The sequence below is a fragment of the Theobroma cacao genome, chromosome 1, assembly GCF_053813885.1.
Source record: "Theobroma cacao isolate CCN51 chromosome 1, ASM5381388v1, whole genome shotgun sequence".
Lineage (NCBI taxonomy): Eukaryota > Viridiplantae > Streptophyta > Magnoliopsida > Malvales > Malvaceae > Theobroma > Theobroma cacao.
Genome location: NC_142639.1, coordinates 41,324,099 through 41,351,946, shown reverse-complemented (window position 1 = coordinate 41,351,946; position 27,848 = coordinate 41,324,099). Strand labels below are relative to the sequence as shown.

Here is a 27,848-nt window from a genome sequence, read left to right as displayed (position 1 = left end):
TGGATGAACAGAAATGGTGAAAAATTGCTAGGAAATTAGCACAGTAAACTTTAAAAATTTATACTTATAAAATTAAATGTTTAAAAAATTTTTAAAATAAATATTTTTAAAATGACAAATAAATTTATTTATTCATGAGATTAATGTATAAAATTTATACACGGATAATATATCAAATATAAATCAAAATTTTTATTTTCTATTTTTTAGTGGCCCACCCAAATAAGTCACTTATATAAACAGATTTTGGATCATTTGCCATTATTTTCCATGGGCTCATGGTAAATGCACAAATGTCAAGTGGGTCTAGACTCCAGAGGCAAGATCCAAATAACCTGACCCATTAGAGAACACGAATCCGAATTCTTCCCGACCCTAACCCGCTCCATTTTCAACTCCAAATTCTCCCATTTTTTGAAATCAAAATTCAAAACCCCAAGAAAAACCATTACCTTGGGTTTAGGGTTTTACCCGCACCAGGCACCATCAGCTGCACAGCTATTCCGCCATGGCGCGATTCCCGAGATCCCCAGTCCAGCGCCTGCTTTACACCTTCTACTCCGCCAAAACGACGCCGTCGTCTTCCCCGTCCCCGACCGCCGCCCTGCTCCTCGGGAACTTCGAGGTCCGTCATTTCTCAGCGGGCAACGTCGCGCGAGCAAAGGACGACAAAGAACCATGGTGGAAAGAGTCCATGGAACGACTCCGAAACATCGGAATATCGGCCCACATCGACTCGGGCAAAACCACGCTAACGGAGCGGGTTCTCTATTATACGGGCCGGATCCACGAGATCCACGAGGTTCGTGGCAAGGATGGCGTCGGAGCAAAGATGGATTCTATGGATTTAGAAAGAGAGAAAGGAATTACTATCCAGTCTGCTGCCACGTATTGCACCTGGAAAGATTACAAGGTTCGTAAGAAATTTAAATTTTAGTTTGACCTAATTTGACAGTTTCTTTTACTTATTTTCTAAGCTTTTCATAATTTTTATGTGTTCTTGTAGATTAATATAATCGATACGCCCGGTCACGTTGATTTTACGATAGAAGTGGAGAGGGCGCTGCGTGTTCTTGATGGTGCCATTCTAGTTCTGTGCAGTGTTGGTGGGGTACAAAGTCAGTCAATTACTGTTGATCGACAAATGAGAAGATACGAGGTTCCGAGACTTGCTTTTATTAACAAGCTTGATCGAATGGGAGCTGATCCATGGAAAGTTCTCAACCAGGTACATTTGGATATATTCATGTAATGGGATGGATGTTATTGCTCTTCATATATTCAACAATGGCATGCTGATCATGTTTGTGTCTGTTTTCAGGCGAGGTCTAAGCTTCGACATCATAGTGCAGCTGTGCAAGTTCCAATTGGCCTGGAAGAAAATTTTCAGGGTCTTATCGACCTTGTGCAATTAAAAGCTTATTATTTTCATGGTTCCAATGGGTTTGTTTCTATCTCTGTGGTTTGCTTACTTTGAGTGTAGGGCCTTTGTCATGTCTATATCCTATTTTCTTACCATCTTCTATCTATTGCAGAGAAAAGGTTGTTGCTGAAGAAATACCAGCTGACATGGAGGCCATAGTCGCAGAAAAGAGACGTGAACTGATAGAAATGGTTTCTGAAGTGGATGATAAACTGGCGGAAGCTTTTCTAAATGATGAGCCTATTTCATCTGCTGATCTTGAGGTCTGTTAGGGGAAATGATGCTTTTTTACTTCTTATTTTCTAATGACAGAAAGTGCACTTGATACAGCCCATCTAGTGTCAGTTTGAATTTCAAAGATGGCTGAGAGAAATACTATGGTTGCCTTGACTGTTGCTTCATGGCCATCATATCTTCAAAGTTTGTACATGTCTCTGAAAATTAAACGTGTGGGATGTGATGGCCTTTCACTGAATTTAGAATGACCCTATATGTTGAATGGTTTTTAATCATTCTGTGTATGTGCTGTATGGGTCGATGATTGAGGCTTTTTCTTGCCTCAAATGTTGAAATGTGAAATTAGCTTGTCTATTACCCAAATGTAAACCACAGAACATTTATCTTCCTATCTTCGTCAACCTTACATTTCTAAATGCTGCTGTTTTCTTTTTTCTTATCCTCATTTCAAACTTGGTTTGAGTTCTAAATTTTGGAGCTTGCTCTGAGCAGGACGCAATTCGTAGGGCAACGATAGCACGGAAGTTTGTACCTGTATTCATGGGTAGTGCATTCAAAAACAAGGTACTTTGTGATTGATTCTGTTCTCTGGTTTCTGTTAATTCTCAATCAACCAATTTGTGTCGATAAGGCATTCATTGGAATTACCCTTCTCATATTGTTTGAAAGGAAACAACATTATGTAAATAGTTTTACATATTGTCAAATTGTTAGATACCGTTTATCAGACAGTTTCTCTTCTGCTTAGGGTGTACAACCACTTTTGGATGGTGTCCTTAGTTACTTGCCATGTCCAGTTGAAGTCAGTAACTATGCTCTTGATCAAACAAAGAATGAAGAGAAGGTATAAGATTGATACTACAATTCTCCCTCCCCCCCAAAAAGAATTTGCTAAACTGATCAGAAATGCTTTTTTTGTGTATTATGTTTAATGCTCTTGTAGGTTACGTTGTCTGGAACCCCAGATGGACCACTTGTAGCATTAGCTTTTAAGTTGGAGGAAGGGCGGTTTGGTCAGCTAACATATCTCAGGTAATGCTACTGCATCATTTTCCATTGATGTTCTGCATTGTATTAGTATTTCGTGCTTCATTTATGCTAACAGTAACTTATATTGATGAAGAGTCTACGAGGGTGTGATCCGAAAGGGTGATTTTATAGTGAACATAAACACAGGCAAGAAGATTAAGGTAAGTTAATTTATTGCTTCATGCTTTCTTGGGCCAATTTCTTCATCCTTTTTTTTGAACTTACCTGTTGTATGATCATGTTGGGCTACACATCTGTTTTCATTGTGTGAATCTACCCATCCAATGCATCTTGCTGGAGATTTTAGTTTCTGTTTCTTGTGTTAGTGTGATTTGGTCTTTGAGCTACAAAGAATTAGATGAACTTGCAGAAATATCACATATATCAAATTAACATATGATTTTAGTTTGTGATTTGTGGTAGAAAACAGTTTTAGGTGAAATTTGAAAAGCAGTTACCTGTGATGTATGATCATATACTTGCGACATATGCATGTTAATTTCACCTTGACATGCAAGGTGACTGATCATCAGAAGTGGGTAACTAACTTTGGTCCTTTTGTTAATATAATGTTCATAAACCGTATGGTGTGATTAGGTCTGAACATGTGTTGTTCCTGGTGTTGTGGTTGATGTGATCCACTTCCATGACATGAGGATACTCTTTGTTTCTTTTTAATGCAATTTGTTGTTTGTCTCTTTTCCTTGCTGTCCTGACCTGATCTTTAGAGTTTAGTCTACATGCTAATATTTTCCATTTTGGCCCAGGTACCTCGCCTGGTTCGGATGCATTCTGATGAAATGGAGGTCAGATTTTACTTGACTTCAGTCTTAGCAATTATGTGAAATGTTGGATCCTTAAGCAGATGGTTAATTTAATATTGTTTTCATTGGGGTTTATAATACGCAGGACATTCAAGAGGCACATGCTGGGCAAATAGTTGCAGTTTTTGGTGTAGACTGTGCTTCAGGTCCTACTTCTCACTTTACATATTTCTGCACAAGTGCAAGCTTTTGTTTCTTCAATGTTGTTTAATTATTCAAGGAGCTTGACTACACAGGTCTTCTAAACCAATAAAAATGTCGAAATGATTGTTCATTGAGTAGACAAAGCTTTTGTTTTTCCTTTAACAAAATAAATAAATAAATAAAGGAAAGGCTTTCAAAAATTTGTCATGACATATGGCTTTTTGTGTTTCCAGGAGATACATTTACTAATGGGTCTGTCAAATACACCATGACTTCTATGAATGTCCCTGAGCCAGTGATGTCATTAGCTGTTCAGCCGGTTTCCAAAGATTCTGGAGGACAAGTGAGTGTTTCTAGTCCCATAGAAATGGTTGTGTGCATGCACTCAATCATAGCATGTGGTGTTAAGTAATGATGAATCTTGTGTTTCTTTGAACTAGTTTTCGAAGGCATTAAATCGTTTTCAGAAAGAGGATCCGACATTCCGTGTGGGCCTGGATGCTGAAAGTGGGCAGGTGTGTTAAGCAAACTTTATTCAATGATTCTTATTATACTATACATAACTCTATTTTGCATTATCTGACTTAAAGTGTGATTTATTTATTTATTTACATAGACAATTATCTCTGGAATGGGAGAGCTTCATTTGGACATATATGTGGAACGGATCCGGAGAGAATACAAGGTGTTCGCCTGTTCTTTTGTTGAGCATGTAAAATTAGGGTTTCCAAGATTATTATGTTTGAAAATTTCAATCAAAACAGGTTGATGCAACTGTCGGAAGGCCTCGGGTGAATTTCAGGGAGACTATAACTCAACGTGCTGAATTTGATTATTTGCATAAGAAGCAATCTGGAGGACAGGGTCAATATGGACGAGTATGTGGGTAAGCAGCAGTGATTTGTATTGGAATTAGATGCAGTTCCTTGATACCTGAATTGCTTGTGAGATACTGCTTTCCTTTCTGGGCTAGTTATTTTATATTATCAGATTGGTTTTGATTTATTTGTACAATTATTAATTGGCAAGATTGTCTAGTCTTCCCTATGTGCTCAATGATGTGATCTGTTCATTTGTTGTATTGATAGGTATGTTGAACCACTTCCACCAGGGTCTCCAATTAAATTCGAATTTGAGAACATGATTGTTGGACAAGCTATACCATCAAATTTTATTCCTGCAATTGAGAAGGGTTTCAAAGAAGCTGCAAATTCGTGAGTATAGTTCTTTTGCTCCCATGTTTCTTGAAACTCGCTACAGATTGATTACTTTTGTACATAGTTTTGCTGTGAGTATGAATTGATGCATTAGTTCTGTGTTCTTACAGGGGTTCATTAATTGGGCATCCAGTTGAAAATATCCGGATTGTTTTAACTGATGGTGCTTCTCACGCAGTAGATTCCAGTGAGCTTGCATTTAAGTTAGCTGCTATATATGCTTTCAGACAAGTATGTCTAACGTGCTTAGGATGATATCCTGTGAAGTGATTGCTTCTTATCTTTTGGTTTTCCTTCCTATTGTTCTTTTTGGCACGGTATTACTGGATTTTCATATTTCATATTTTAACTTGTGAAACAGTGTTATACTGCTGCAAGGCCTGTTATACTGGAACCTATTATGTTGGTTGAGTTGAAAATACCAACAGAATTTCAGGGTACAGTAGCTGGTGATATTAACAAGTGAGCTCACTGTTCTTCTCTTTGTACTTAAATGTTATCACGACTTAGCAATTCTTTGATCTTTCAACAGTTTCATCTGAATTTCTTCATGTCAATTATGTGCAGGAGGAAAGGTGTTATTGTTGGAAATGATCAAGATGGAGATGATTCTATCATTACCACCAATGTAAGTGAAACTTGCTTTCTCTTGAAAGGTTTGACTTAGCTGCATTTCCAAGCAAATGATTGAACTTTTGACTGCATCATCTGGTTCTTGTTGATCTTCTTCTGCCTTCGGTTGAATTTTAATCTTTAATCATTATGGATAAATCTTGGAAATTGCTCTTCAGTTTGTCCTTAGACATTCATGAATTATCTTGTTGCCCTTGTGTTAACTCGGGTTCATCTTTATTGAAATGATACCTTTATATAATTATAGAGGGATGTTCACCACCTATTACATGATGTGTTAATTGTGTGAAGTATACGATCTTTGTAGATCTTCAGGTTGCCTGACATTTGTGCATCAGTGCCATTTTGCAAAGAAAAATGATAATAATAATTATTTTGTGATGTGGGCATGTCATGCTATGGTTGTGCATATATGGTAATACAGCCTAGTGCCATCATAGCAGGAAAAGATAATGCCGCTTTCCTCCAGAAAGCTGATATCATTTTCATGTCCTTCTAGGTCCCGTTGAACAATATGTTTGGATACTCGACAGCACTTCGATCAATGACACAGGTGAGGCATAAAATCAATTCATAAGCAACATTTGGGATTCCACCCATTCGCTTGATGTGGTCTTGGATTGCATAAATTTGTTTTCTTTTTTATATATTGTAATATATTCCCAATTCAGGGTAAAGGGGAATTCACAATGGAATACAAGGAGCACTTACCAGTGTCTCAGGACGTGCAAATGCAATTAGTGAACACTCACAAGGCCAGTCAAGCAGCGGAATAATCAGGGGGAATGGCTGAAGAACTAGCCACAAGCCCTTATAGTCTTTTTGCAAGCCAGCCATATAATTTGTTGTGATATGCATTTTTGCTATATTTATTTAGGCTATATGGTCCATCATATAGTGATAAAAAATTTTGGAAGCACAATAAGTTTAAACCGTCATTTCTAGGCCAACATAATATTTCATCAGTAATTATATAGGGACCTAGCAAGTTTTTATTATAACATTTGACATAATTGTCTTCAGCATTAATATAGATATTCATTGTATTTTATTTTGTGCACATTCTAATGTACATTCAACAGATGTAAACTCTCATCCAAAAAGAACAGAAAAAAGAAAAAGAATTTGGAGCCTTGTTTTATTGAAGAGAAATGGAACAGAACTAGATAATGTATTTTCTTTTCAAGGAATATATATATATGGTAGTATGCAATGAGTTATTTCCAGGCTGTCCCAAGAATGCAAACAAGACCTTACATTTTCAGGGTTGAGAATCCTTCATCCATCTGCAACTAGTTAAATGCTTCTCGCTGTTTCGTGGGGAGGTCTAGATCTGGCTCTGACTCACTGAGGGGTCCGAAGTACTGATCCACCACATCGTTAGACACTTTTTCCAAGCTCGAAGGTGCCCACTACATCACCAAAAGATGAAAATAATCAGGTTTGTTCATGTCAGAATAGACTAAGTACGGAACAGAATGGAGAAAGAATGACACCTTTGGTGCTAAGTCCTTGTCCACCACTCGTGCTCTAACACCCTAACAGGAAAAGAAAATTGATGAAGTTCACGAAAGTTTTGTTCATTTACTGGGAAATGGGAGATCAAAAAGGATTTCGTACCTCACAGAAGTCGCTAGAGATTTGCTTAGATATCGCTTGTAAGGTCATTCGGTACTCACGGGCCAAGCACTGGTCTAAGGTTTGAAATCTGCCTTCGCGTATCTGAATTCACTATGATGGTACCATTAACATTGGATGGATTTTTTATTAGAAGGGGAGAGAGGAGGGTGATGGTTCAGGTTAAGGAACACTCACCGATCTCAAGGAAACCTTTAAACTCAATGGAGAAGCTTCTTTAAGTTTCCTTAATGTGGAATTGCACCATGCATCATTTGTCGCAGATGCCTCGCTTTCCTAACAAAATTGTTAACAATAAAATACCATAAACACCTGATAGCTTCAAGATTGACAGGTGAAAAATCAAAAACTTGTTTAAGGTCTGACAAACAGAAAAAAGGAAGAAAGAAAACGCTTACCAAAGCATCCATTATTTCCTCAACCGTGTCATGGGCAAAACATTTATCAAGCACTTCAATCCTATATAAGTATTATGACTAATGAGAAGATATTCGAAATAATAAGCATAGGTTTTGGTAAAAAAGACTCAAAGAGCGCTGAAACGGTAGCAGTTATAACCAGTAACAGGGACAGAGTAGTCCTTTGCTTCTTTAATGTACTAAAACTTATGCAAAATATGGTCTCATATATGAGAAAACAAACCTGTGCAGTGCACTGATCTTTTCAGGATAGGGTACATCACTATATTTCTCCAAAGAAGATTCAATGACAGAAGGATCGTCAGTTACCAATTTCCCAAGCTCGTCATCAATCAGTGGAAGCTTCTGTTAGAGGAATAAAGTATTACATAACCAGGAAAGAACAATAAATTATAAGGAAACGGAAACAACTAAAATAAAAGCCCATCAGTACTAACCTCAGTGTGCGAGTAGTGTGTTGCAAGCCCGCAAGAAATCATTTCAGCTCCACTGAGTTTTTCTCCTGTCAGTCCCAAGTACTCCCCTGTAAACAAGAACATATTCCTTTAAGATATTAGTATATAATAAATGAAATAAAATCAAGCTTGATATACATGCTAGAGCAATATCGTAACAATACCATCTTCGATAGACTAATCAAAACAGCAAAATAAACAAATGGGTAATAAGATCATTCTAGTTATGTCCCGAACTCAAGGACACCATGAATCCATGACGAAACATTTACATTACAGCTCCAAGAATCAGTAACGAAAAGCAAGTTGAATAGGCATAAAGGAAATGTACTGTAAAACGATACCTAAGTGACCAGGTAGACGAGGAAGGTAAAAAGATGCCCCAGCATCAGGATGGAAACCAATCTGAGTTTCAGGAGTAGCAAAAACCTAGAAAATTTTGAGGCTAAGTTACTTGAGTTTCCAAATAGCAAGTTGATTATTATGAATAGAAAAACTGAAAAATATGCAAAATGACTATTTAAGTTCAGAAAGAGTCTCCTAAACAAGATGATTGCATGGTAACAAATATATGGCCAAATTTTCAAAAAAAAAAAAAATACATGGCTTGCACATAATTGAGCAGCAATAAAAGAATAACGGGAAGAAAAATAACCAAAATTAAATCACTACCACATACAGTTCTACCAGTTGCAAGCCGAAATGTCCCAGGTATAGAAACTCCAGCTCCACCACCCATAGTAATGCCATCTAAAATAGCCACCTAGAAACCAATCACTACGTTATAAGTCACTACAAAGAATTCAATACACATATCTCTATCCACGTAACTCCACAAAGAGAAAATATCGTTTCAATAAGCTTATAAAAAGAATCAATCACCAACAACACGTAAGGATTATTAATATTTCAAAAGAGCAAAATTTGAAGCGAATACTCACATGCGGCTTCAAATATGTACCTACAAGGTATATAAAACTATATACCGTCCTAAAAAATTCCTTAGCCTCTTCTATCTTCCCTGCATTATGAGAATTAGAAAGGTAAAAATAACTACGAATAATCAATCATTCCATAAATCATGTTTAACAAGAAATCCCACAATTTTTTTAGCATAAATTTGTTCATCTAGGTTTTACCTTCATTTATCAAATGATAAAGAGAAACAATATCTCCACCGGCACAAAATGCCCTGCCACTGCCCTTAAATAATTCCAGAAATTAAATGTAAGTTGTCAATTAACATTTCAGTGCATTCCTATTAATATTATGACAATTAATACGAATAAAAAAAAGTAATTTACATAATCCGAAATTACCTTCAAGACCACAAATCCAATTTCCGGATCATCTTCCCAAGATGCGTATAGTTTATGCAACCCAGCACCCTGCAATCAAAAGTAAGTTCCACGAAACTGTTGTTCTAATCCAAACAACATAAAAAGGTAAACCTAGATAATATAATCTTCATTCGAACCAAACAGAAACTCCAAAAATTCATTGGAAATGCAAAAAGGAACGCACAATATTAGTACTGAGAGCGTTGAGAGACGAAGGTCTATTGAGAATCGCTATTCGAGAGCTAGCTCTGCCTTCAACCAGCACCTTAAGATTTATTCATGAACTAGAATGAATGATTAATGACTAAATTGATTGAATTCGAAGTTTTCAGAGAGAAAGAAAGTGGAACTGACTTCATGTTGAAGATCATCGGCAGAGGAATTGATTGGAAGCGAGGAGAGGCTTCTCTTACACTGGATTAGACTCTGACGACAACGCCTTGATACCAAACGCTTTACACTCTGCATTTCGGTTTTGCACTCCAAGGCCCTGCTCAAAACTCCGGCAACTGTGGAAGAAAAGAGCGAAAAGACCAAAAAAAAAAAAATCGGTTTCAAGGGACTTGTTTGGCGGCTTGAGTGCGACACGCCTTAGCCAAGGATAGATCTGTACCAAGCTGGTGTTTGGAACTTCCCAAACAGCCTAAGCTAGTGTAGTAGTAGCAATAGCAGTAAGCCTTTATTCCTGACCGGAGCAAGGGCTTTCGGGAAATATATCGATTGATGACTAATTAATCAGAAGTTTCATTTCCTAGTTTATTAGGGTGACTAATTTATAGACTTAAAATCTCAAAACGCAAATGGAAGTTAGGAGATTGAAGCCACGTGCTAATTGCCAACTCACCCATGTCGCCATGTGACATGCGTTTCATTTTATTTTTTAATTTGATATTTAGCGTTTTCTTTATTTATTTTTTTAAATAAGCATTTCCATATCACATTTTGCTATTTTTGTTTTTTTTATTAATACCATGTGGATATCATTAATTTCACTCAATAAAATTATTGAAATTTCAACAATCCAAAAGTTAGTCTATTTATTTGTACTTAAAAGTATTTTTTGTAATTTTACAAAGTAAAATTAACATATAATCTTATAACAATAAAATTTATTCACAAATTATTAATTAAGAAAAAAATCACAAAATGCTATGTAAAAAAAATTTGAGATCATAAGTAATATATAAGTGGAGTTTTTTCAATTGTCTATTTAGACTCTCTATAGTTCTATGCTACATATATATCAATTTTTACCTTCATTATTATACCATTATTATAAATTTTTTTATTTTGTTTTTGTACCCATGTGTTTCATTGATATGAAGATATTTATTGATATATATTTTATCCTCTTCTAGTATCTTCTAGTATCTAGCATGAACCATAAGCAAATAACAAAGAAATGAATATTTAGATGAAAAATAATGCTTACACTAACATAAGAAATAAAAGCCTAATTTAACACCTTTAGTTTGCTCATAAACATTAACAATTTTAGATTTTGTTTGGTTGATATATTTATATATTTATATTTATTATAAATATATGTGTCCATTATATCATGATCTAAAAGTTCAGATCAGGTCACATAGCCCAACAAGCCAAACCTAATAATGTAATCTGATGTGAATTATTATATTTGATTATGTATATCTAGATTTAGATGCAAATTAAATTGGATTAAGATTAAGATTTAATCTATCCAAATCAATCCTTTCAATATTATCTTTATCTTATAAATTCTATATAGATAAGAAGTCATTAATCTATAAATAGACGCCCACTTCATTATCTTTAAGTTATATTTCATGACACGTTATCTATATAAATCTTTAATCCCACAAGTTTTTGTGTTTTTTAGTTTTCATCATCTTCAGGTTTTAAAAGGATTTAAATGGTTGATCTTTGATTTTAGTTTTAACAAATCAAGTAAGTAACTTGATATTTCTTTGATGTTTTTATTCGTTGAAAAATTAGCCTTAATGTGAATCTTAATGGTCCAACAGAATTATTTATTAAACACTTCTAACTAATTCCAGGACCATTGCTTATGAAAACTAAACTCCTTATTTTTGTCTTGGGAGCATGCTATTTTGCATGTAGCAGCATTGGTACGCATTATATCAACAAATTATCACAAATTTTTTCCTATACAATTGGTTTATAGTTAAGAACCAAAGATTTTCTATTTAAGAATTTTTGAATGTGCGGTATATATCCCAATTACTATACCACAAAGCAAAAAGATTGGTCCTTAAAGGAGGTTAAGAATATATATTGGATATAAATCTCCATCTATAATTAAATATTTAAAACCATTAACAAGAGATTTTATTCACGATAAATTTTGCTAATTGTCAATTTGATTAAACAAATTTTTTAATATTAGGAAGAAAAAATAAGAAGTTGGAAAAAGAAATTTCTTGGAATGTATTATCATTATTTAGCTTTGATCCTCACACAAATTAATGTGAACTTAAATTTTAAATGATAATTCATTTACAAAATATAACAAATTAATTATTAAACGTATTTACTAACCTAAAGAAAAGAACTAAATCTCATATACTAACTACAAATGCTCTTATTATAATTGATGTCCGTATAGGATAAAGCACGCTAGAAACGTGAGAAATCAATCGATTCCAAAAATAAAATCCTCAAAAAATATAAAGAACAAATATATAAGATGATCAGAAAAAAGAAATAGAAATTCCAAAAGAGACCTCTAATATAATTAATAACATTCCAAAAAAATTCAGATACTTAAAATCATTAAAAATAAAAAAATCTCAATAAATTATATCATGATAAGAAAAGATAGAATTAAAATAACTTAAACGTCAATAATGTTTTTACATATAATGTAGCTCATAATATTATAAAAAATATGAAGATCTTAAACTTACATCTATTGAAGAATATAGACTTAGAAATGATTGGCTAATGTAAAAAAATGCAATTAAGGTGGAATTGAATTCATTTGCAAAACATGAAATTTTTTTATCCGTAGTCCATACAACAAATGGTATAAAACCAATGAGATCTAAATGGGTATTTGCATGAAAATGAAATGAGAAAAATGATATTGTCAGGTATAAAGCACAACTTGTTACATAAGGTTTTACCCAAAAACCTTATATTAGTTATAAAGAGACATATTATCCTGTGGTGAATGTAATTATATTTTCATATTTAATTAGTTTGATAATACATAAGAAGATTGAAATGCATCTAATGAATGTAACTACAACCTATTTATCTGATTCACTTAATATCAATATTTATATGAAAATCCCTAAAAGATTAAGTTATTTGAAGCACACAATTCTCGAAAAATTTATTTGATCAAATTAAATAAATATGTATAGGTATTAAAGCAATTCAGATGCATGTGGTATAATCGTCTTAGTAAATATTTGTTAAAAAATGACTATAAAAATGATTTGTCTATGTGTTTTTATAAAAAAATTCGAATATGAATTTGTGATAATTGTTGTTTATGTTGATGACCTAAACATTATTAAAACTTTTGAAGAGTTATCAAAAGTTGTAAATTATTTAAAAAAAGAATTTGAGATGAAAGACTTTAGAAAAATAAAGTTTTGTTTGGATTTTCAAATAGAACATTTGACAAATGAAATTTTTGCCCATCAATTAAATTATACAGCAAAAATGTCAAAACAACTCTATATGAATAAAACACATCCATTGAATTCACCAATGGTTATAAAGTCACTAAACGTAAAAAATGACCTTGTCCAACATTATGAGGATGATGAAAAACTTTTTTGTTTTGAAGTACATCTTAGTGCAATCGGAGCACTAATGTATCTTGCTGCTAGTAATACACAACCTGATATATTATTTGTTATAAATTTATTAACAAGATATAACTCTTCTCCAACTCAATGACATTGGAATGAAATTTAACATATATTTTGATATTTTCGAGGAACAATGGGCATGGGTTTATATTACTCAAATATATCAAAATCAAATTTAATTGGTCATTTAAAGATGCCAGATATTTATCTATGCATACAAAACTCGATTTCAAACAAGTTATTTATTCACATATAGAAGTACGACTATTTCATGGCATTTTGTAAAACAAATTATAATTGTTATTTCTTCTAACTATGCAAAAATTTTAACAATTCATGAGATAAGTTATGAATGTGTTTGGTTAATATCTATAACTCAATATATTTAAGAACCATGTAGATTGTCAACCAAGAAGGAAATTCTAATAACATTATATGAAAATAATACCGCTTGCATAGTACAGTTGAAGGAAGGATACATTAAAGGTAATAGAACAAAACATATTTCATCAAAATTTTTCTTCACTCATGATTTCTAAGAAAAAGTGATATTAATATTCAACATATTCGTTCAAGTGGTAATCCAATAGATTTATTCACCAAAGCCCTTCCTATTGCAATATTTGAAAAGTTTGTTTACAATATTGGAATGTGTTGTTTTAAAAATCTTAAATAATGACTAAATTAAAAAAGTAAAATACGCATTATATTTTTTTCCTTCATCAAGGTTTTTCCCATTGAGTTTTTATTGATAAGGTTTTTAATGAGACAATATTTTAAAAGAGTATTCTTGAAAAAAATTAAATACTCTTTTTCTTTCACTTGAATTTTTTTCATGAGATTTTTTCTTAATAAGGTTTTAATAAGACATTTTTTTAATACAATATACATTCAAGTGTGTTATGAATATATGTGTAAATGCCCATTATATCATGGTCCAAGAGTTCATTTCAAACCAAGTAGTCAAGACAAGCCAAAAAACCAAACATAGGAGTGTATTGTGATGTAAACTCTTATATTTGATTATATATATATAGATTTGGATGTGAATTAGATTAAATTAGATTATAATTTAATTTATTCAAATCAAATGCTTTCAAATTATTTTTATCTTGTAAAATGTATTTAAATAGATGATTTGTAACCTATAAACAGCCTCTCATTTTATTTGTAAACACACTCTAAAATAAGATCATCTTTTTCTCTTTAAATAGTTTATCTCATAGTTATTCTTTCAACTTATATTTCATAACAATCCGTTATTTTTTTAAAAAATAAATATTAATTGAAACTCAACAAATCAAAAATAGATAATATTTTTCTTATAATGTAAGAGACTTCTTCATTTTTGCAGTTCTTAGCTGCTCTCCAAAGTCTAAACAAGTCAGCCATTTAGAATCAACAGAAGATTAAATGTAGCCTAAGCTCACAACCTACTTGCTAACTATTTGTACTTATCTAGTTACCTTGTTCATCTCATTTCTTACATTACAACGATTCTTCAGATTTGGCTCACACGTCCTTGGCGTACAACGTTCAGGGACTTTGCCTCCATTCTAGTTTGTTATTCGCCTGTTAGGATTCAAACTCTTAGCTAAATCTTCTTTGAATCCGGAGGTGTATCGTACTATCAATTGACAAAGTCAAATGACAGGTGCCTAGAACTAAACAAGTGAAAGCAGAAGCAGACTGCTGACGATCAGGCCGAGCTTGAACATCATATGAAAACAAACAAAAAGGGTAGTTTCTCTTTGCCATGATGATGCTTTTCTAACCATGAAAAGTATCAGTTTCAGAACATTATCATTATTCTTATCTCTTACCTCGATTTCCGCCCCTTTTCGATCTTGATTCCTCGCCTAAATCTCTATCTATTCCTTTGCTGTATATATAAACGTAGAAACCAAAAGCAACCCAGAATAATTTTATAACTTCTGATCATCAACAGCGCTCAACTGTTTTAAGAACCCTTTCGATACAATGGCGAAGGACCCAGTTAGAGTTTTAGTTACTGGTGCTGCAGGTACGTACTGTTCTTTTCTTTAGCAGACTTGGTTGTGAGTTTGGCTGTGTAGAAACCCATCATTGCACGCTTGATTAGTTGACAATGAACGCAAGCTTGCATATGTTATTTTAATCTTTTATCATGTTCTTTGTTCTTCACCCCATAGGTTCTTTTCTTCAGAGTAAGGAGATCTTTCTGGTCTTGCATTTCTTGTACAGTTCGTTTTAGCATCTGGTTGCCTCGTTCTCGTTTCTGTAGATTCTTACGCCATTGATTAGTTGGATGATGGGCTTATATATAGTCTTGAATTCAAAGGAAGAGTTTGTGGTTCTGTTTGATTGCTTGGTTTTTTCGATTGAAAACATGGACCAGGAGCATATCATTTTACTTCAGAAAATCTTGGTTCTTTTGTTTTGCGTTACTTTGTTCTGGAAGATAATTAAGTACATGTGTGGCCTCTTAAACCTGGAAAAGGAGCCTGTGACGGTACTCGTTACTGGTGCTGCAGGCAAGCTTGAAGCAATCCTTATGAGTCCATCTTTTCATCATCTTTCTTCTTAACCATATACTGGCTTTGCATAACAAATCATGATTATTATATTAGTACAATTCTAGAATAAATTTTCAAACCCGGTACAGAATCTTACGCATATCAAAACATAATTTTACTTTATGTAGTTTCAAAAGGTTGATGATTTTCTTGAACAGGGCAAATTGGCTATGCACTAGTTCCAATGATTGCGAGAGGGGTCATGTTAGGCCCTGATCAGCCTGTAATTCTCCACATGCTTGATATTGAACCTGCAGCTGAGGGCCTAAATGGAGTGAAAATGGAACTGATTGATGCTGCCTTTCCTCTTCTCAGGGGTATGCCTGATGGCTGATGACTCGTCGATTAAAAATTTTTTCTCCTCCCAAAAGTTGCTTATGTTTTTCTGGTTTCACTGTTTGAAAGGTGTTGTTGCTACCACGGATGTTGCTGAAGCCTGTAAAGGTGTCAATATAGCCGTCATGGTTGGCGGATTCCCACGGAAGGAAGGTATGGAGAGGAAGGATGTGATGTCCAAAAATGTATCAATCTACAAGGCTCAAGCTTCAGCCTTAGAGCAGCATGCTGCTCCAGACTGCAAGGTGAGAAAACAGTTCACTTAAATTTCTGGGTGTTTTTCTTTTTGTTTGTTTTCCTTCAAATAAATTATTACTAAGATTTCTGGGTGTTCTTTTTCTTCCTTATTCATCTAGGTGCTAGTGGTTGCCAATCCAGCAAACACTAACGCACTTATCTTGAAAGAATTTGCACCTTCAATCCCAGAGAAAAACATCACTTGCCTTACCCGTCTTGATCACAACAGAGCATTAGGCCAAATCTCTGAGAGGCTAAATGTTCATGTTGGTGAGGTGAAGAATGTAATCATATGGGGCAATCACTCGTCAACTCAATATCCTGATGTCAATCATGCATCTGTCATAACCACCAATGGTGCAGAGAAGTCTGTTAAAGATGCCATAGCAAATGACGATTGGTAACAGAAATTCCTCGTCTGTTTCATAATTCATTATCAATGAATAATTTTCTGAGTTGTACTAATCCTTGTTCCCAGGTTGAAGACCGAGTTCATTACCACTGTGCAGCAGCGGGGCGCAGCCATTATCAAAGTTCGCAAGCTATCAAGTGCGTTGTCTGCCGCAAGTGCTGCTTGCGATCATATTCGTGATTGGGTTCTTGGGACCCCCAAGGTCCAAGCTCTTCCTGTCAAACGTAGTTACATTCTTGATCTATTTATTAACTCCATTGTTAACTTTTTTTGGGTCATTCATTTAGGGAACATGGGTCTCCATGGGAGTCTACTCTGATGGATCTTATGGAATACAGCCTGGAATTATCTACTCTTTCCCAGTTACATGTGAGAAAGGACAATGGTCAATTGTTCAGGGTAAGTTCCATTTGTTTCTATTCAGATGTTTTATGCCTGATGGCTGCATGATTGAGAAAATGGCAATGGGCGTCCAACAACTTCATTATCTCGATGATTGTTTGTTAATGTTTCATTTCAATGGCAGGGCTCAAGGTAGACGAGTTCTCAAGGGAAAAGATGGATGCAACAGCGAAAGAGCTTATGGAGGAGAAATCACTGGCCTACTCTTGCCTTAATCGATGATGAAGAGAATGCACTCGATTATCTTTCCTAGGGGGGAAGTTATGTTTGGAGACTTAATAACACTCATGAAAAGTAATAATTGGAATATATCATCCAACAGTTATGTATTTATGTATCCACAATTATCTGTTTTTTAAAACATATTACTTGTAATTATTATATTACAATTAATCAATTATAATTCAAAATTGTATAATATTCATCAAAGTATTATAAGAAACCATACTTATAAGTGATGAATCTCTACATAATTTTTATTAGGATTGGATAATTATATGATTGATCGTAATAAGAATTATTCGAAGCTTACAAGTAATTAATGAACCTATTCTTTATTCTATCCAAGTTATGTATTTTTACATTGATTTCGAAAGCATCGATCTCGAGAGCATACAATCTAAAATTATTTTTTTTTTATAATTAAGAGAAGGGAAATTCGAATTCTATTTTTTAAGCAGAGGGATAATACACCAATCAATGAGTTGAATGCTCGAGTGCATGCAACCTAAAATTATTACATCATAATTAATCAATTATAATTATTTTTACAGTTTTTATCGATAAAATGAATCCTTTTCTTATACGAATAAAGCCTTATCAGTGGTGGATGGAACGGTGTCGTTTCAGGACACCAGCTATGCTAACAAGGTCTGGACCTAATGACACCAGCAAAGCCCGTCCCAAAGCCCAAAAGGTGCTTAAATCACGAAGGGCAAAACCCTGATCCCGTTGCCCTCAATTATCAGAATTTTGAAACTCAAGCCCAAATTCATATACTACTTTCTGGTATAATTGCAGCAGTTTTCTGACGAAGCTGAAAACCACCGTGGAGTTTGCTACGGTTTCTATCTCCGGCCTCCCTCCTGATAATTAGCCGCTTTGACTTGCCGAGAGTAAGTTGTTTTGATTTTTCCTGCATTTACTCACAACGGATTGATGATTTATTGCTCTTTTACTAAGAAGAACCACCACCTGTTTGATATAAATACCAAATTGGATACAATTCAATCTAAGCAGGCGCCTCGCCCTTTCATTTCTTGTCTGATTGTTAAGTTGTTCTGTTTCAGGCGGAAAGGGTGCTTTGTGGGGGAATCGAAGATGGATGAGAACATGAAGCAATTCCAGCAAGGCTTGATTGAGCTTGAAACTGAAGCTGAACATTTACTATTGGCCCGTCATCAGGTAACCCTTAGCTTATATACTCTCAGTTCCTAGAACAAACACTTCACCTAGTTAAGGCCAATGTAATTATTCATCTAGGTAAACAATTTAAAACTTTTTGTTGCTTACCATCGTGTAGTGTAAGATAGAAAAGTTTTTCTCTGCTTTCCTTCATTGCATAACTGAATGTGTTAAAGAGTTAAAAGTCATATTAATTGGAAGTGCAGCTGGTTGAGAATGATAAAGTGAGGAATGGGAACAGGGAAGCACTTACTGCACTGAGGAAGAGGGCTCGCACAACAAAAACTAGTGTCCCATCTCCTTTTGAGTCAATGATGAAGAATATTGGGGACCCTGGATCAAGAACTTTGGTAAAGGAGGTTTGTGCAACTTGTGGCAACCATGACTCAAATGAGCGGACATGGATGATGTTCCCAGGAACTGATGTTTTTGCTAAGATCCCGTTTCATGCTGCTCACACTATCTTGGAGACAGGTTTGGTGTGCAAGTTACTTTATTTTGAACACTTGTGTGTTTTCGTTAGTTTAGAATTATGATCAGTGAAAAAAGTGTTAATTGTATGTTATATGAAATGATTCCCTGAGATATTTGCATTGTTGGGTAGTTGTGCTGTAATTAATTATCAAACTTTTTGTAGACTTTTAGATGATTAGGCTGTAGTTCTCCTCGCCCTTATATCATTATTTTTTCCCTCTTTTGTCAGTATTCGGGAATAACAATTTCCTTATGTCTGTAATTATTGCATATTGATGTTTCTTATGGCTGTAATATTTGCATTATATCACCACTGTGCATACACGCCAGCTCCATCGAATTTCCAGTATTTGAGTTAGCAAAAGAGGACAGGTTCTTTTTTATCAGTCAGCTTGTTCCTTGCTAAAAGGTCTAAAATTAAACAACTGCAGATGTGTCCTGTGGATTATAACATGGCTAGAGTTAATCTGTTGGTTAGCTGGATGCTAAGAAAACAAGCTTTGCAGAAATTATTCAAGCATTAGTCCTTTACTTTGCACATTGAACTTGTAACTTTTTTATTTTTTGGCTCGGGCATGTGTTTTGAGAATGTTAAAAATTAATGATTTTTGTTTTCCACAATATCCACTTTATAGTCACCTTATCATTTAATCAAGTCTATGCATAGTTGTTGATTTCACTAAACATTGCTGTAAGAATTGAGGGCTCGGAGCATTATTGTAGAGATCTAGTTAATAGTCATTATCGAAATTTTTAATTTCCCATAGTTTTATTCATGATTCATTTGCATGGATTATTGATCCTTTTCCTTGCTGTCATTCAGATCAAGCACAATTGGATTATGAAGCTAAGAAACTGCAAAGCTATGTGAAGGAAAAATCTTTTTTGATATCAGAAAAAGGTGTCCTCGCTGACAAGATTAGTCCTGGTGTGCTTAAATCCTTAGTAATGCTAAAAGATAAACCATGGTAAGTTATATATGAGAAGATATTAGTCTATCCTTTTAGGAACAAATCGTAATTCTCTTATTCTGTGCAGTAGGTTTAATTCTAGGTTTGTTCACGTAGCCATCATTCTTTTTGTGACAACTGTACATGGACAGCTGACTGCAGTGTTAATCATGAAAGATGGGTTTGTATGATGAAGAAGTAGTAATTGTCACCCAAAAGTTTAGTCTTCTCTTACTTTTTCACTGTGCTGAAAGGAAATTTCAAATTTGTATTCTGCTCTTATTCTTGTTGTTTCCAGTGACTGATTCTGCAAAGGAGGCAGGCCTCACGATGCATATCATAGTCTCGTGATTTATTTTCTCACTTTGGTGTTGAGTTATTGAACAAAAACATGCTAGTTCACAGGTGCAATCATCATCACAGAGACTGAATTCTACATGTGCTTTATTATCCTTTTAGAAACTATAATTTTTGCTGAGTTTGGTGAGACTGCCATCTCCTTTTTTGCAGTGTATGGCCACAAATAGCTTTTGGTTCTTTTTCTTCACAAAGTTTTCTCCCTTCCTTCTTGAGTAGATTGTCAGGACAGTTCAATATCGGGTTAAGGGACCATGTGGATATATGCTTTTACTAGAGCTGTGAAGTTTCGTGACTACTGTTTAAGCAGTTGAAGATACCTTGTAATGCTATAATGTTGTTGTTTTCATGTGGTCCTCCGCCCCCCTACCCCCTTCTCCCACCCACCAGCAACCAAAGAAAGGCCACTACTTGTAATTCTTGAACTTTACATATACTTCAATCATGATTTTGTATACTTGTCTTTCTTTAGATGATTAATACTCGTGATCACCTAATCTGCAAATATCACTGTTTGTTGGTCTGCCGGTTCAAAAAGGTATAGCAGCTAATAATCAGGGTTATTGATTGAGCATTGGTTTTTCTTATTTCCAGATTGTGCAACCTGGCTGATGCGATGAGGCAATCAAATAAATCAAAAGTACTTTTTTTGACTTGGAGTCAGCATTGCTCTTTATAGGGGTTCAGAATGAAGTTGGTTGCGATATCTGGGAAACTTCGAAGCGCTAACAGTCTTCTGATTGATACAGAGCTTCGATGAAATTTAGCGACCATTACTGATTTTGTTGATTGTGCTGTGAATATCGGTTATCAAAATACGATGTCTTCTTCGAATCTATTTTGGTACACATGACTAGTGCTACATCTTTGCAAGGACCATTTTTACCATACCGATATGACTTCCTCTCTGAAAGAAGTTGTAGCATTAATAGGGATAGAGAAACCATTTTCCGAATGATTTATCAACTGAGGGGATGAATTCTGTCTTTGTTGTGATTCACTCCAGCAGCTAAGTTTCGAAATCATGGAAGAGCATGCCTCTTTTTTACTTGTTTTTGGTGTACCAATTCATGTAGTTGCATTATTGTTCTTCTGTTTCTTGTATTGGCTAAGTTGTTAGTTGAAGAGATGTTGACAAGGCAAAGGATATGGCATTGCATGACACAAAAAGGGCTCTTGGCCGGTTCCACTTTTTCAATATAATATTTGATCTCTTGCGTGCATGGGGAAGGTGGGGGAAGTTGTTGGCTCTCTCCTCTCTGGCTCTGCCCTTTTTGTTATCAACTTTAGTCGGCAGTCATGTGAGTCTTTTACCCGCCCTGTGCCAGGCAGCTAGCTTTTAATCTTAAATTTATTGTTCGTAATTTCTCCTCTTTTATAATTTTAATATAAAATATATTAAAATCAAAAAAAAGAAATTGCAAAGTCCTTTTTTTTCTTTGTACTGTACTATTGATTGAGTAATTTATTACTACTATTCCCTATACTGTACATCCCAATAATATTTTTATTTTTATTTTATTATTTGACATAAATAAAATAATAAAAAAAAACTCTCTGACTAAGTAGTGGACCTTCCGTACAGAAGAGTCAACGTCTGTGTCAGCCTTTCACCAAATGCCACCAGCCGATCACTGTACTCGGACTATTTTCTCCTCCCTCTCCATTCCCCTTTTCCCTTTCTTTCACTCGATCCGGCTGAGGGTAGTTACGTAACTTCGGAGTGTACTTTCTCCCAGCGCGTGTCTCGAATTTATTGGGCAAAGGGGCGCGTGGGGCAGGAGGCTGGGCCTTTCGGGGATGTAAACAAAACTTTTCTTGCAACACCGAATAATACATCGTACGATGAAGATACGATCGGGGATCGGCTATCTCCCCCCGCCCCTTGTCTGCCTCCAATAATGTACCCATTTTTCTCCTTTTATTTACATGACACGCCCCTGCCTCCCTCCCCGTTGATATGTTTTGTTCATCCTCTTCTCCCTTCCCTAAAAGCCAAATCACGCCTTGCCCCAACCATGCCCCCATTCTCCAATTTAAAAAACTTAGCCAAATTCTCCTATCCAAAGAAAAAGTAGTAGCACCACATAATTTAAATGCATTTCCTCTGACAAATTCCAAGCAAACTTCATTTATGTTATTTATAATGTTATTTTACTTGTAATCAATTTACATGTTATGGTATTAAATATTATTTAATTTTTTTATCAAAACAAGAGTTATTTATAAAAAAAATTAATTAAAAATATTGTATAAAGTATTAATTAAAAAAATAAAAATTACGACTAAAGATTACTCTTTGCTTAAAAATTGCATCAGAGTGACGTTTAGGTGACATATATACTGCTACGGCTGAATGATCGATCATAAATATGCGAAAAAGCTTTTCTCTAACAAAGGAATGATCCCTTCTTGAAGTGATCAAACAATCCCCGCCCTTTTTTGATTGATTAGACGAGAGAGAGAGAGTGCAGAATTTTGAAATGCATTGGGGACAGTATTGGAGAGGTCGTACATTATCAAATTTAGGCAGAATAACTTCATTAATCCAGGCTGCAATCCTTTTTCATCAATGTGCAGCGGGGCAGATATTCTCCTGTTTTTCCCCCATTGGGATTAGGGAACTAAACAACCGGCCAATTTATTTAATTTATTACTAAACAAAAAGATTTTAATGATTTCCCCTTCATTTTAAGAAGAGTTGGGGGGGGGGGGGGGGAGCAGGGCCGCCCGGCGGTGGGCGAGGAAGGAATGGTGGTGGGTTTAAACTTACAGCTCGATATCATGATGGATTCGTTATTATGTGTTGATTCTAAGCAATAATTTAAACAGTCGTTTTCACCTCTCGATTACACTTCATGCAAGGGGCAATGGGTTCCAAGAATAGAGAACATAAGGGAATGCTGTTGTTTCCATTTTCGTGTACGAGTTAAGATCATCTTCTCTTTCTCTGATTTCGATTTCACGTTGTAAATCGTTTAAATTTTATGTATATACAAATCATTAATATTAACGAAAAATTAATAATCATCGTTTTTTATATTAATTGATATTATTTATTCATATGATTAAACGAAATGGTGAAGTGATTCATGTCGCATGTAATTCATGATGATCTAGACTTTGAATTGCAATTTAAACATCACAATCTGCACTCAACTTGCATGTCAATTATTTTGATAAAGCTTTTCGGCGATCATGATGATTGCATTGGACTAGGGTTCTCACACGTACTTGTTTCCTTTAGCCCCCTTCCAAGGAAAAGAAAATGGGGGGAAGAAAGTCACTCGCGACACAAATCGAGTTGAGAAATAGCAGTCTTTGTCGAAGGATGGAGCATGCAATTTGGCATACAGGCGTAAAGGCCACTGAGATGTTTGGATTATTGGAGGGTTTAGACATCCAAAGCAAATTTCCTTGGCCACCCACACTTTATAGCAAACGACATATTTTTGTACAATGCTTGAACTCAATATTTATAGTAACCTAATCACACCCCAAAAGCCCTTTTTCTTCTTTTTTTTTTTATGTATATTTTTTAAACTTTGGCATGGATTATTGTATTTTTCAGAACAAATATTGGGTATGAGGAGCCCCATATATCAAAATATTTTTCTTTTACATGGATGTCCTTACTTATCATACATATGCTTTCGTTTCTTGCATCTTAAGTGAACTGAACCAGGTACAAGGGCCCCCATCAAATGCAAACAAATACTTTACATGATTTTACCTTTAATCCAAAGCCCTCATTGAAGTTTACTCCTTTGTGCTCACATCTTTTTGAGAAGAAAAAAAAGACTTTAAATTTTACATAAAAAATTCTTAATTTTTTTATTTATATTAGTACAAATCTTAAATTTAATAAAAAAATAACAATTGTCACACTTATATCCATTGTAATTTTTTATCTATATGATCATGTTAGTTACCACATACGTCATATGTCACATGAATGAATCTGACAACTGTTAATTTTTTATTAAAATTAAAATCTTATGTGAGTACAAATTAAAAATTATATCTAAAGTATAAATTTTACTAATTATTTAGAGTGCAAATAGATATTACTAGATAGAAATGGGAAACAGACCGTTGCTGTTGAACAAGTAACACTCACGAGCTGGAATTGACATTCATATGAATCTAAGTACAATCTTTATGGAGATTCCAATATTAAATTAAACCAAGATAAAAACTAGCCTTATTCGTCCTGTCGATATGCAACAGTGGGGTGGGGGGTAAAGTTTTAACAAGCAAAAGAGAAATGATGACCCTTTCTTCTGGCTTCTGGGGGCAATTGATCAAAGCAGGCGGGTAAAGTGGGACCCTGAGGTTTAAAGATCACCGCGTGGCGTTTCACTGCAGAGAGAAAAACCAACCACACGGTTTTTCGCGTTACTGTCTGGAGACTGAACCCCCAAACAGATGCCCCCATCTCTTCCCCAATTCCCTAACTAGTTGGACTAAGGAAAGACGGGAAGAAAGAAAACGAAAGATTAAGGCCAAACCCTCTCTTTCTCTCTCTCTCTCTCTCTCTCTCTCTGAGTCGCTCTCCCCTCCATTTTCCCACCTTTTTACACGGAATTTCATTGCACTGTTTACTCATTTGTGTTTTAGCTGCCCCCACAAATACGTTGCCATCACGTGGGTTAAAGGGTAATTTTCTCAGTCTTCCACATTGTCCATAGTCACCAATCACTTCTGCGCAAGCCGCCTCATAACCCAGTTTCTCACAGACAGTCCTCCACCTAGAGAGAGAGAGAGAGAGAGAGAGACAGAAAGAGCTAACTCAAGTTGGCTTTTAAGAGGGAGGGAAAAATGCGTGAGCTTTAAAGATTAGATAGATAGATAGATAGATAGATAGATAGAGTGGAGAGAGAGAGAGAGGGGGGCTTAATGAACTTGCCAGCAGAGTGGGGAAATGAAGAATTGAAGAGTTGAACTCTCTGGGGAATGGCAAGTAGAGTTCAGGGTTTCGAAATTCGCAATCCAAGACGTGCAAGGTGAGTTGTTTTGGGGTTTAACTCTTTGCTTTCTTTTTCATTTTTATTCTTTTTCTTCGGGGGCTGAAACCACCTTGAACACCGACATGTCCCCTCCCCGAAAAGCTATGCTACTAACCTCTCATAGCACCCTTGGAAAAGCTAACCATTAAAACCCCAAAAACAAACTTTCTTGTTCTTCTTTCCCTTCAATTATCTCTTGTGAAAGCTGACACATTTCCCATCTCTCTCTCTCTCTCTCTAACTCTTTGCTTCCTTTGTCTGTTTTATCTATTATTCTTTGATGTTTGTTGTTGACAGATTATTAGTTGCAATCATACGGACAAATTAAAAAAAAAGAAGCCGTTACCTCGCCGGAGCAAGGGGGAGAAAGGGGGTTTGTCTTGAAAGTTTGCGACTTCGACAAAATGTTGGACTATGAATGGGGAAACCCGTCAGCAATAATACTATCGGGTGAAGAGCCTAACCAAGAATCCGACCCGAATCGTCAGATTTTCGATCACTATGCCACCACTACCACCACCCAGCAATCTTTCAACGAAACTCTCCTTTCCCATCAACACAGCACTGCCTTTTCTCACCAACACCATTTCCATAACCCTAACCAAGCTCAAGCTCAACCCCAAACCCACGCCCCTCTTCACTCCCTATACGACCCACGCGCCTACTCTGGCACGTCGGCTTACTCCACACCCCACCCTTCCTTGCTCTCCCTGGACCCGGTTTCTGGCGCCGGAGGAAGCGGATGCGGTTACTTTCTGGTTCCCAAGACGGAGGAAGTTTCCAGACCTGTTGACTTCACAGCGAGGATTGGTCTCAACTTAGGTGGCCGTACGTATTTTTCCTCCGCCGAGGATGACTTTGTGAACCGGCTTTATCGCAGGTCTAGACCGGGAGATCCTAGTTCGACCAACTCCCCTAGGTGCCAAGCCGAGGGCTGCAATGCCGATCTTACCCACGCCAAGCACTACCATCGCCGCCACAAAGTCTGCGAGTTCCATTCCAAGGCTTCCACAGTCATCGCCGCAGGGTTGACTCAACGATTCTGCCAGCAGTGCAGCAGGTTGAGAAATTTACAGAAATGCCATTTCCCATTTTGCAGTAATTATCATGTAGATTATAGAGTGTTCAATAAGCTCTCTGGTGGGAGGAGGGATGAGGATAATGCTGTGTGTTCGGAATGACGGAAGTGCCCCTGTAGATATCTGCGAGGGCTAATGATTGCCGACCCGTACATGGGGTGATCCCTAGGGCTTTTGTGTCCGTAAAAGTTCCCTGTTCTTTGCGTTTACGTACCGTTTGCTTTGCTACTTATAGCAGGCTGTTATTAACTGAAAGACACATTTAATTAGCGTCAAATCACAGAAATGCCCTCCACATGCATTCATATTTTCACTCTCCCTGGAATACGTTACCGCAGTTCGTCAAAAAAAAATCTTCTTCTTTCTGTTTCTTAGTAGTTTTGTTTCTTTGTTTTCTTTTGTTTGAAAACCATGGAGGAGAATTGAGCTGACGAAAGTGCTCCGGGGAATCATGTCGCGAGGCCAATGATTGGTTCTCCCGTACTTGTGGAAATCCCGAGGGCATTATCGTCTTCAGGATCATGCTAATTCCCCCCTCGACATGTCCTGTTGTGCTGGCTTTGTTCAACTCAAACCAGTTGATAAAACTGCACTACTGCTTTGTTTCGATTAACGTTTGGGTTCTCAAAACTTTTCCACAGATTCCATCTCCTCTCGGAGTTCGACAACGGAAAGCGTAGCTGTCGAAAGAGATTGGCCGATCACAATCGTCGCAGGCGAAAGTCTCAACAACAACAACAACAACAACAACAACCCAATAATCAAGAAAACCAGAAGCCCCTCCTGCTCGAAAATGGCCGCAATTCCTCCGCTGATAACCCCCCAAGTAAGTCGTTTTCGGATAGGCAAGATTCTTTTTTTTTTTTGAGGGAGGTTTCTTAGTTGGAGAATTTTTGTTTGTTTTCGGTGATTTTTCTTAGGGTCGCCGCCGGATTCTGGGATTCAGTCTTCTTCTTCAGTGACGGTGGCAGTTTCGCCACCACGGATGTCATTGGATTGTTTCAGGCAAAGACCTTACAATGCAACGGCATCTTCATCATCATCAAGCACACTTTTTTTCTCGAGTGGGTAACTAGAAATCCCAATAAGTAATGCCATTGAAATGTATGGAGATGGGAGAGAAGCCATGGAAATTAAGCTTATGCAAATAACAAGTTGATTAAATGGCTCTAGTGTTCTTCTCTTCACTTTTTTCTCTGAAATTTCAATGTTTAATATCAGTTTGTGTTGGCTTATGCTAACATCAAAAAAAAATTGGACTGATAGAGCATCTAATATATATATTTATATTTTTTTTTTTGCTGCAAATATATTCCCAATTATGTACTAAAATTCTAGTTCCCAATGTTTGTATTCTGTGCATGGAATATAATTTTGGAAGAGATGGGAAATTTGGACAGACATTGATCAAAGAAATTTTCTTTTCAGGTAGTAGTATAGTTTAGGC

At 35.8% G+C, this 27,848-nt stretch overlaps 5 protein-coding genes across 10 annotated transcripts; 4 read left to right on the top strand and 1 right to left on the bottom strand.

The window, feature by feature from the left end:
- Window positions 1-404: 404 nt before the first annotated feature.
- Window positions 405-6,556, top strand: LOC18614400 (Translation elongation factor EFG/EF2 protein). Of its 2 annotated transcripts, XM_007052151.3 has the most exons (20): window positions 410-913; window positions 1,007-1,228; window positions 1,322-1,443; window positions 1,536-1,686; window positions 2,153-2,224; window positions 2,409-2,504; window positions 2,604-2,692; window positions 2,784-2,850; window positions 3,457-3,495; window positions 3,599-3,659; window positions 3,891-4,000; window positions 4,098-4,172; window positions 4,274-4,342; window positions 4,422-4,543; window positions 4,746-4,871; window positions 4,985-5,105; window positions 5,236-5,336; window positions 5,442-5,502; window positions 6,007-6,060; window positions 6,179-6,556. In XM_007052151.3, the coding sequence occupies exons 1-20, from the start codon at window positions 509-511 to the stop codon at window positions 6,281-6,283; spliced, it is 2,268 nt and encodes a 755-aa protein (XP_007052213.2). In that variant the 5' UTR covers window positions 410-508; the 3' UTR covers window positions 6,284-6,556. The 2 variants fall into 2 exon arrangements, with proteins under 2 accessions (XP_088663631.1, XP_007052213.2); XM_088807505.1 differs by lacking the exons at window positions 5,442-5,502; window positions 6,007-6,060; window positions 6,179-6,556 and having other exon boundaries at window positions 405-913; window positions 4,985-5,061.
- Window positions 6,557-6,622: 66 nt separating this feature from the next.
- On the bottom strand, window positions 6,623-10,086 carry LOC18614399 (ATP-dependent caseinolytic (Clp) protease/crotonase family protein). Of its 3 annotated transcripts, XM_007052149.3 has the most exons (14): window positions 9,714-10,084; window positions 9,544-9,624; window positions 9,339-9,407; window positions 9,159-9,222; window positions 8,961-9,040; window positions 8,699-8,782; window positions 8,364-8,448; window positions 8,002-8,087; window positions 7,788-7,909; window positions 7,544-7,604; window positions 7,323-7,421; window positions 7,128-7,229; window positions 7,004-7,045; window positions 6,623-6,919 (listed from the first exon to the last, which is right to left on the bottom strand). In XM_007052149.3, exons 1-14 carry the CDS (start codon window positions 9,825-9,827, stop codon window positions 6,800-6,802), a joined length of 1,209 nt encoding a protein of 402 aa, XP_007052211.3. In that variant the 5' UTR covers window positions 9,828-10,084; the 3' UTR covers window positions 6,623-6,799. The 3 variants fall into 3 exon arrangements, with proteins under 3 accessions (XP_007052211.3, XP_007052212.3, XP_017984707.2); XM_007052150.3 differs by lacking the exon at window positions 7,004-7,045 and having other exon boundaries at window positions 9,714-10,086; XM_018129218.2 differs by lacking the exon at window positions 9,544-9,624.
- A 5,063-nt stretch (window positions 10,087-15,149) lies between these two features.
- On the top strand, window positions 15,150-17,549 carry LOC18614398 (malate dehydrogenase, cytoplasmic-like). 2 transcript variants are annotated; one of them, XM_007052148.3, is made up of 7 exons: window positions 15,150-15,209; window positions 15,900-16,058; window positions 16,147-16,322; window positions 16,434-16,714; window positions 16,793-16,928; window positions 17,014-17,125; window positions 17,253-17,549. In XM_007052148.3, exons 1-7 carry the CDS (start codon window positions 15,167-15,169, stop codon window positions 17,348-17,350), a joined length of 1,005 nt encoding a protein of 334 aa, XP_007052210.2. In that variant the 5' UTR covers window positions 15,150-15,166; the 3' UTR covers window positions 17,351-17,549. The 2 variants fall into 2 exon arrangements, with proteins under 2 accessions (XP_007052210.2, XP_017975591.2); XM_018120102.2 differs by lacking the exon at window positions 15,150-15,209 and adding an exon at window positions 15,533-15,699.
- Window positions 17,550-18,082: 533 nt separating this feature from the next.
- On the top strand, window positions 18,083-21,483 carry LOC18614397 (P53/DNA damage-regulated protein). 2 transcript variants are annotated; one of them, XM_018120388.2, is made up of 7 exons: window positions 18,083-18,243; window positions 18,418-18,532; window positions 18,739-19,006; window positions 19,830-19,974; window positions 20,255-20,361; window positions 20,467-20,726; window positions 20,908-21,483. In XM_018120388.2, the coding sequence occupies exons 2-5, from the start codon at window positions 18,449-18,451 to the stop codon at window positions 20,259-20,261; spliced, it is 504 nt and encodes a 167-aa protein (XP_017975877.2). In that variant the 5' UTR covers window positions 18,083-18,243; window positions 18,418-18,448; the 3' UTR covers window positions 20,262-20,361; window positions 20,467-20,726; window positions 20,908-21,483. The 2 variants fall into 2 exon arrangements, with proteins under 2 accessions (XP_017975877.2, XP_007052208.3); XM_007052146.3 differs by lacking the exons at window positions 20,255-20,361; window positions 20,467-20,726.
- A 3,364-nt stretch (window positions 21,484-24,847) lies between these two features.
- On the top strand, window positions 24,848-27,573 carry SPL8 (squamosa promoter binding protein-like 8). Its single transcript, XM_007052145.3, has 4 exons — window positions 24,848-25,319; window positions 25,620-26,382; window positions 27,043-27,227; window positions 27,322-27,573. Exons 2-4 carry the CDS (start codon window positions 25,727-25,729, stop codon window positions 27,471-27,473), a joined length of 993 nt encoding a protein of 330 aa, XP_007052207.3. The 5' UTR covers window positions 24,848-25,319; window positions 25,620-25,726; the 3' UTR covers window positions 27,474-27,573.
- The last annotated feature ends 275 nt before the right edge of the window (window positions 27,574-27,848 follow it).